Source organism: Echinops telfairi, unplaced genomic scaffold (genome assembly GCF_000313985.2).
Source record: "Echinops telfairi isolate 266 unplaced genomic scaffold, ASM31398v2 ScPeMD7_7409;HRSCAF=8447, whole genome shotgun sequence".
In the NCBI taxonomy this organism is placed as follows: domain Eukaryota; kingdom Metazoa; phylum Chordata; class Mammalia; order Afrosoricida; family Tenrecidae; genus Echinops; species Echinops telfairi.
The window spans coordinates 17,767,944-17,777,737 of record NW_022111309.1 but is presented as its reverse complement, the minus strand read 5'-3'; the positions used below and the strand labels follow the sequence as shown (position 1 = coordinate 17,777,737).

The 9,794-nt window shown below is 42.3% G+C and overlaps 1 protein-coding gene across 1 annotated transcript in view; it reads right to left on the bottom strand.

Annotated features, from left to right (window-relative positions):
• WDR93 (WD repeat domain 93) overlaps positions 1 to 9,794 on the bottom strand; it is a 59,763-nt gene that overhangs the window by 25,136 nt on the left and 24,833 nt on the right. Inside the window, exons 7-8 of the mRNA XM_013006479.2 lie at positions 8,692 to 8,753; positions 3,748 to 3,832 (exon numbers count right to left, since the gene is read on the bottom strand). Coding sequence (XP_012861933.2) covers positions 3,748 to 3,832; positions 8,692 to 8,753 — 147 coding nt within the window. The remainder of the gene's footprint in view (positions 1 to 3,747; positions 3,833 to 8,691; positions 8,754 to 9,794) is intronic.

Genomic DNA, 9,794 nt, shown 5'->3' with positions numbered 1-9,794 from the left:
TCTATTAGAGTCATAGTTTCCACATCTTTGGGTTCCTTCATTCTACATTCTTCTACCTGGGAGAATCAAACCAAACCTAATTTACTGTCATTAAGTCGAGGCTGACTCATAATAACCCTATAGGACAGGGTAGAACTTGCTCCTATGGGTTTTAGAGACTCTGTACAGGAGCAGACAGCCTCATCTTTCTCCTGAGGAGCCTCTGGTGGCTATGAGCTACCGGCCTGGGATTTCGTAGTCCAATGTATAAGCCACATCACCAGAGCTCCTACCAGGGAAGGCAGGAATTAGTTATTCTTGGTCATTTGCATTTCCCTTTTCTTTTCAATTAGTTGCAAACTATCCCTTTGTACATGTGTACCATATTTTCCCTAACCAATCTTTACTTATGCATAACTAATCTCACACTGGACATCTTTATTCACATAAGAGGGGGTATCCCCCCAAAAAACGGAATTGCGCTTGGCAGAGTGGTGCTTTCCTAGTATAAATGCTCTCCCCTAGGCAAGCATCAAGCAACTTGCTCTGAGTTTGTGCACCCACTGGGAAGGTTCTCGCTGGTCAGTGAATTTTTTTGTAAAAGCAGTTTCACTCAAACCTTGTGATGGCTGATTGCGCTGAGCTGAAGCAGGTTAGGGTGCTGCTTCCCTGCACATCCCCAGAGGTCAGCAGCAGACAGCGGTGAGACCAGATGCTCCGGGTTCAAAGAAAGCCGCGAGGAGTCGACAAGCAATTCTCAGAGTGTCCAGACCCCATATGCTAACTGCCACACATTCAACTGCCCGTTTAAAAACCCGTGCCCCTGACCACTGAGCACAACTTCCCGGACCTATTGGCCTAGGTCACAGAACCTTGTCAGGGAGCTCCCCCTAATAAAGCTACTTCTGTTTCTGCTCTCCCTTGTCCTGTCAGTTATGTCTGTCCGTCTCCCTGTGCCTCAGTTTCACCTTTACATTTGATGCCTGAAACTGAGGAGAGGTAGGGACATGGGCTCCGTGCTGTCCTGGCCCTGCTTTGGCTGGGACGTAGCCCACCCCTCCTCTCCTCTAGAACCTGTCTGAATGAGCAACTTCTGGTCACTATCTCTCTACATATGTTCATTCTGTCTCATTTGTCTTGTCTTTTCGGACACTGCTGAACAGCAAACTCATATGGGAACAGAGGGTCCCCATTGTTTGGGGGTGCCACGGAAGGGGTTTATACTTCTACCCTAATCCTAAGTGGAGCTAGAAATAACTACCATTCCCCCAAAGGGGTGCCACGATAAGGACAGTTTCTCGTGTCTATCTTCCCTCATGTAGCCCCCAGCACTTTGTCTCTGTGTTTACTTTCTGGGATTTCTGCCAATAACAGGACTCCTGGCACTGGGCCTGGCAGTCACTGCACCTTCAGACTGGACTAAGGTGCAAAAGTTATCTCTGAGCCTTTTTCTACTTGTGTGCTTTGGGTCTGCAGCTGTGTACTGCCTTCTCTAACATTTTCTACTTCCCATTTTTTTCTCACCCTGAACAAAGGCCTCTGACCAACCTCCATTTTATCAGCCTCAAAGCCAGGCCCCCTCCCTCTCCTTGACTTCCATTGTCTCTCTCTCTGATCCAAGGTCCCTGTACCAGGGAACCTTCCTGTCTGGGAGTAGTCCAGGACTCTTCGCTGGGCCTCTCTGGTCGGGACGCCCTCAGGGTTACCAGACTGTTTCTGTCTGTTGGGTGCAGACGTGGATCGGGGTACATCCTTCTCCTCTGCCTGTATCGCCTGCAGTTTGAGACACCATGGGAAGTCCTCTGTCTGAGCCCCCTAAGGACAGTTCTTTGGGGTGCCTATCGGCCAACCTTACTGAATTGGATTTGGCTCCTGATCTCCTTCCAAAGTGACTGGTCTTTTTCTGTAACCAAGTTTGGCCTCAATACCAACTGGACAATGAGTTGTGCTGGCCAGAAAATGGCACTTTCGATTTTAACATTCTCCACAACCTCGACAATTTTGTCGATGAGCCCACAAGTGGTCAAAAGTTCCATATGTCCAGGTCTTTTTCTTTCTTCACTCCTGTCCCTCTCTGTGTACTTACTCCCTGTCACCCTGCTCAAGTTCTCTTAGCCAAACACTCTCTTAATCAGCCCCGACAGTCCTCCCCCTCGTCTTTCTCTGAACCCCCTGACTCCTTGTCTGTGCCCCCAGTAAGGCCTCCTCCATATTCTGGGTGCCGCTCACACCATCATTTCCCTCTGCTACCCCGCGAGCATGAAGCTGTGAAATTTTGTCTCCTGCTTGGGGAAAAACGCCGAGGAAACTACTGAACACAGCTTACAAGAACAGCACTATGGGAAAAATTCAAGTGTGTAAGTGGTTTTCTTATTTCAAAAAAGGTGAAATGTCAATTGATGACAAATCTCATTCTAGGAGTCCATCAACTTCCCAAAAGGATGAAAATGTTGAGTTCGAGTACATTGTGAGTTCGTTCCACCAGGTCAGATTATTAATCATGATTCCTATTTAGAGGTTCTGAAAAGATTGCATAACAAGTGTGCGACACAAAAGGTCTGATTTGTGGCAGACTGCCACCACGACAATGTACCTGTTCATGCAGCTACCTCAGTGTGCTAGTTTTTGGCAAAAAAAAAATAGCATGCCTGTCTTGCTCCATGTACCTTAATCACCTGACCTCACTCCATGCGACTTCTTTTTAGTTCTGTGAATGAAGAGGAACATAAAAGGACAGCGATTTGATGACATAGAAGTGAAGAAAAAAATGAGGAAGGTACTGTCAGCCATCCAAACAGATGAGTTTGAAAACTGTTTCTAAGAATGGAATCGCAGATTTGACGAATGCATTAAATGTAATGGAGAGTATTTTGAAGGTGATAAGGTTGTTTTATAAAAAAAATTTAAATACATAGCTTTGAAAAAAATGTTTCCTTTTGGGGAGGGTACCCCTCATATAGTTGACATGATGTGGGACTGTTAAAAGGATAGGCTGTGTTCTCTGCCACTAATGGAGTTCCTCTTGGATTCTCTTGATCAACTCCCACTTATTCTCTGAGACCTTATCAAATGTCCTTTCTTCTGACAAAGGATTTTTCTACTTGCTGAGCAGAGTTCAGCATAACTCCTTTCCCCACATTTCCATGGTGATGAGATGTCCCCCCAAGCACCCGTGGTAGGTAGGAGTCAAGCACTCTGCTGCCCACTGCGGAGAAAGCGATGTGGCAACCTACTTCTGCAAAGATTTCAACATTGGTGACCCTATGGGGCAGTTCTACTCTATCCTGCAGGATCATTATGGGTTGGAATCAACTTGACGGCCGTGGATTTTTAGCTATTCCTTACTGCTGAACTGAGTCAGCACTGACGCAATGGCAGTGAGTTTGTTGGGTTTTTGTCTCCCTTGCGAGACCATCATTTTCCTGCTCTAGTGCAGGCGCCTTGTCTTACTGAACTGACCTTTGTACTTGGTGCAATATTAGTACTCAGCAAATTGCTGATAAATTAATTAACATGAATGTATGCTTGAATTCCAACCAGGAAACATGTCTATCTGGAATTTCCAGTACCCTTAAAATATTCGTGTGTGTGTGTGTGTGTGTGTGTAATTTTTAGGCTTTAGCGTTCATGAGGCTTACATAGTTCCTCTTCAAACCCATGTTTGCAATTTAAGCGTTGCTGCTAATAAATAGAAAATATGTGAAATGCAGAGCAAGGCAAAAAGGGGGGAATGGCAATGGAAAGGTGGACGGGTTGAATTATACTGACCTGTGATTGGTTTGAGTGGTTTAATCTTCATTACGTGAACTGGAAGACTCATTTTAGCATCTCCTTTAATCACAACATTTGCATCCTGCAATATGGAAGTTTCCAAGAACCATGAATGTAGGCCATGGCCTATTTCCTCGTGTTCCCCAACAAGTTAGAAAAGATAAATGACTGCCTTGAGATAGCATTATTAGCGACCTGGTATAATGAGTTGAACTGTATGTTGTCATCCCCCAACCCCCAAATATGTGTTGTAAATCCGAACCCCTATACCTTTGGTTGAAATCCCATTTGAAAAGAAGGTTTTCTTTGTATGTTACTGATGCATGTCAGTGTAGAGTGTATCTTAAGGAAATCAGTTCTGAGATAGAAAATGAGCAGATTAGGCATATAAGCAAGAAAGCATAGCGGGAAGAGATAGATACCAGGCCACATGAAGGAACAGAAACTGAAAAGTCCTAAGGACCTTTCCCTCCCTAGTTCTGGAGAAAGCCTTTAACTGTAGGAAAACACAGCTCTGTCTAGTAAAGCCACCCACTTGTGGTATTTCCTTTATAGCAGCCTAAGAAAGTGAAACCTCTAGAAGTCTCTACTGTGTTAGTACTTAAAACCAAAGGCACCTTTTGAGAGCCCCCAAAGAGCCTTGAAGTAGGCCTACTGCCACGTCCACTTTCTGACCACCAAGTTGCCAAGGGAAGGGCAGTAGCCCTGGGGAATCTCTTTGATCAACCGGGAAGACAAGGATGAACAGAAGCAGGCAAGACCAACAGGTGGAGGAGAAATGAACACAAAGGGTAGACTTAAGGGAGTGCCAGCACTAAGATAGGCAAATAGAGAGCTATCTCCTTCGTCCTCCCCAATTCCGGCATGAAGGATCAACAAAGGCCCCTCCTGACTGTCTTGTATGACCAAGCTTTTGACAAACAACTTTGAAGATGTTCCTATGTATATTTGTCTCGTTTATTGAAAGAACCAAACCACTCCTACATGTACATGTATTCTTTGAATTTGGTCATATGTGGCTTTGATGGTGTGTCAGTTTCACACCTCTCTTTTCACTTTACCGCGTATATCCAATAAAATTGTCTTTCCCACTATTATGATTTTGTGATGACTTTTCTTGAGGACACTACGTAATCAGGTTCTCATTTAAGTTGGCCAGACACAGTGGTGGTAAACTAGCATATAATTTTTTTTTCAGACAGAGGGCTCAGAAAACCTATAACCACTTTAAACATAAAGACACAAATATCAGGATGCTCATGGAAGCTAACCTAGCAGACAGCAGGGCACAATGCAGGGACTACACCAGAAGGACTTAACATAGCGGCCCAGCTGAATGAACTGAACTCGACCTCAAAGGGGCTTGCACCTTTGGACTGAGAGCTGTGGTACTTGGATGGGAAAGGAAGCAGAATGTGGCCGCCCCAGGTTTGTGTAAGTGGTGGTCATTGGAGCTTGGGGAGAACCCCTGGCTGGGGGGTTGTCCAGTGGAAAGGGACCCAGGACCATCATACATGTAGCACCTCAATGCCCACCCTGCAGTGACAGGTTGGAATCCCTTGAGCAGCAATCTGCACTTGGAAGAATTGACCCAGGAAGGTCCCCACTGACATCAGCCCCATACTTAGGGTCAACAGAGCCCAGTAGAAGGAGAGATGGAACTGTGTAGGACAACAACTCATGGGTTGCGGCTCAAGGTAGAATGGTACTCGCACTGTCTCCTACAAACAGTGTCGGGAGAGCTGGGTCACTGGGAAAATTGATGATGATAATAATGCTTCTACTCCAGGGAGGTAATTGGCAATGCTATATTTCTTTGTTGATATGAGGTTTTGCTCTACTGCTTATAGCTTGCTTTTTTGTTTTTGTTTTTTTCTTTCTCTCTTTTTTTCTTTTTGGGTGTGTGTGTGTGTGCGTTCTGTTTGTTGGTTGGCTTATGGCTTCTATTGATGCAGTTGATATTATGGGTTGTGAATTTGTCATATTACAACTGCCAAAGTAATCTTGAGATGTGCAAGCCCATGGACAAGCAGATGGAGTCCTGAAGGATCACTGAAGATACGGGTGCTACAGCAAAGTCTGGTGAAGAAAGTAAATGGTGCCTGGCTACCAATTGGAATAGTGTCTGGGGTCTTAAAGACTTGTATTCAAACAAGCAGCCATCTAAGCAAGGAGTCAACTAAGTCTACATGGAAGAAGCACACCAGCTTGTGTGACCCAAAAATGACAATTTAAAAATTCTCATATGGCGAAGGGAACAGTATCAGAGCTAAAATTATGAACACCCAATTTGTAGAAGGCAATGGAAGACAGTGGGAGCCCAAACCCATCTGCAGAGTCTCTAGTCAGACTGAGCCACTGGCAGATCTGCTCTGGCCACAGGCAAGTCTGAAACAGCCTTACTGTCAGGCACCGACCACTGTCATCTTCATTATGCTGAACCAAACTCAAGACTTGGCCAGATGACCTCCCTAGAGACCGGACTTGAATTGGTTCTGGGTGGAAGTCTCTCTTACTTGTTCCATGACAGAAATTTCTTCCCTGCTTATTTTGAATGTTGGTGGGGGTCTTTTCTTTCTTACTCATTATTTGTATTTTGTGTTTATATTTTTATTATTTAATCCTTGCCACCTTATTTTGATTTTGACTTTTATTGTTTCTGTTGGGTTTCCAAGTGTGTGATGCACAGGGAGTGGATGCACAGTGATAATATCTGACACAAGGGTTGATAAGGGATGCAGGGGTGGGGAGTGGGTGATAGGGATGGAAAGGGGATTTTAGCAATCAAAAAGGAAGGCTGGAGTGGGGAGGGAGCACGGCAACTGACTGTGATTGCACAACTCATTATAAAGGAACTTCCTCCATGGGCGGGGGAAATGTTCTAAAATTGATATGGTAGTGATTGTACAATTTTCATTGATATGATTGAACTACTGAATATTATGTAAATTATATGCCAATAAAACTGTTTTAAAAAGACACAAATATCTTAAAGGCAAAAGTTTGAAAACTGATAAACCTTGTTTAAAATACTAAAATTTGCAGGAGTTGTATTACTATCAGAAACCATAGATTTCAGAGCAAATAATATTACCAATAATAAATAGGGTCATTAGAAGATGATTAAAGGGTCAATTTATTAGAGGAGCAGATATAATGCATCCAAATGCTAATAGCACAGCTTCAAAACATATGAAGTGAAAACTCACAGAAGTGAAAGTATCAATAAAAATCTACAATTTTAGAGATTTAAATACTCCTCTGGGAACAAATGGTAAAAATAAGTAGGAAAAATCAGTTAATATATAGCAAATGCAGAAGGAAAATCAGGATATAGAGGACTTGAATTAGTCAACCAGGAACTTAATGAATAGAAGTTATTTTAAAGCATACATCGAACACTTACTATAAATAACTCATTGGTAAAGAGAGAGATTAAAAAGTACTTTCTGAATGAAAATGAAAATGCAGCATATTAACATTTATGGACTGCAGCTAAAGCAACACTCAGAAAACAGGAAACATATCCGTTACAACAAGTCGATTCCTACTTTTAATTCCTACTGATGGCGAACCTGTGTGCTAGAGAGTGAAGTTGTTCTCGAGGGTTTTCTTGACTAATCTTTACAAAAGTATTCCATCAACCCTTTATCCTGCAGAGCCCTGGGGTTGATTCATCAACCTTTAGGTTAGTAGCCAAACACAAACTACTTGTATCACCCAAACTCTTTACAGCAAGGCTTAGATATAGATTTAAAGCACTAAATTCTTATATTAGAAAAAAAATTCTCAAACCCGTGACAATGTAAGCAGAATAAAGGAGATAATAAAAATAAAATTGGAAATCAATGGTACATAGAAGGGAAAAGTAGAAAGGACAAAATAAAATGAAAGCTAATCAAGAAAAGTTGAGAAGATCAATAAAAGTGACATATATCTTCCTATACTCCCTATCCTATTAAGACATTTGTCTGTTCCTATAGCAATATCTTATAAACAGTGGCATAAATCTGCCAGAGAAAATTGTTAAAGAACTGTGAGAAAACATGAAACAATGAGGAGATAGGCATTCAAGAGCCATACGAATCTCAAAAAGAAAATCACTATAGCGTATCATAATCAAACTTTCCAAGATCAAAGAATCCTGAGAGTGGCTTGGAAAAAAATGAGAAGTTACCTGCAAAAGAGAACCAATAAGATAAGCTCTGATTTTTCAGGAGAAACCAGAAAGCAAGAGACAAATGAGATGACATATATGAAACCCTGAAAGAAAAAAACTGCCAACCAAGAATCATATACTCAGCAAAATTGTTCCCTAAATATGATAGCCAAATTAGGGCATTTCGACATAAACAGGAGTAAAAAGAACTTGCAAACACCAGATCAAACTTACAAGAAATGCTAAAGAGAGTTCTTCAGATAGAAAACCAGCAAGAGGAAACAACAATGCGATGTTAACATAAGTGACAATACTATGCACAAGTCCATCTAAAAATAGAAGTATGCAAAGTAGAACAAACCAACAAGACGGAAAAAAAGGAAACCAGAGGGATTACTTTGTAATGAGGGCACTTACAAGCAAAACGAACTTCCAGATAGAGATGAATTTCCAAGTGGAGAGGTCAAGTAAATTTAAGATAGAACAGACTGTTTTAAACTTGGTAATAAATAAATAAATTATAAGGTAACCTCAAAGAAAATAAATAAACCTCACCAATTTAAAAGAGGAAAGTCATAAAGCTTTGGTAAACATTAAAACAATAACAAGAAGGAAAATGACAAGAACCCCACGTACAAAATAAACTCTGCACAGAAAATTACATGGAACAAAGAAAACAGCCAAACACATATACACAGACAGAGCGAGAGAGAGAGAGAGAGAGCACAAAAGGACAACACTGAAAAGCAGTGACTCTGAGTATCAGCACAACCTGGATGAACCTGGAGAACGTTACGCCGAGCGAAGAACTCAATCACGAAGATGCAAGTGTTGTATGATTCCACTATTGTCAGAAGTTCAGACAAGGCTTTCACACTAGGGAAAACATTCTTTGTTCATTACTAATGGTGAGAGGGAAAGGAAGAAATTATTGACTAGAAGATAGATACGTATTAACTTGGGTGAAGGGTCAGATAATATACAATGAGAGGAAGGTTGGGGAAAACAACATGAAAGAGGCCGGAAGACACTGAGAGGAGTGCTACATATACAATCCCACCACGAGAGTGATTTACAAATAGGTGCGTGGACAGACACTCAGGTAGAACCAGTGTGGGAAGGCACAGGAAAACATATCCACAAATACAGAGAGGGTTGTTACAGGAAATGTCTACCTGGGTAATGACGTTTGCCACAAATATATGCATACACATAGTAGGGCATACCTAAACTTCTTAGGCATATCCAAATACCTTAACAGAATGAGTCACCGTGCCTGGGAGCTCAGGACCATGGTTTCTGAGGACAAGGTCAACTGACATAGCCCAGCCCACAAAGACAATGTTCTATACTCTGCTTTGGTAGGTAGTGGCCGGGGTCTTAAATTTGTATGAGGAGAAACTTAAGGTGCAATAATTTATCAATCCCTATCCAGAAAAAATAAAATAAAAACGAAGAAAATTTTTAAAAAGAAGAAAAGCAAAGGTTCACAGAAACAATTAGTCCAACAGACTACAGGAGCGCATGAATGTCTGTCTTCATGATCCTGAGCCCCAAACTAGATGGAACTCAGAAAGCACTGCCAGCTGCTCTGGAAGAGCTCACACTGGGAGGTCAGGGTGGACTGGAAGAAACATGCAACAGAACTTAGAGACAGGTGACACCCGGAGACTACGGTCCTCAGTCACCCTGCAGGTCTGGAAACGAACTCGCCTCCATAGCAGTTTTCAGTCAAATATACACGGGTCTCTCAGGGGAATGATAACTGTTGAGGCTCTGAACACCTTAGAAAAATCACTCATTTGGGCAGCATTTACCAAGGACAGAGTTCTGAAGGGTTAGGAAAGGAGGTATAGCAACAGGAAACGCAGGGAGGAAGCGGGAT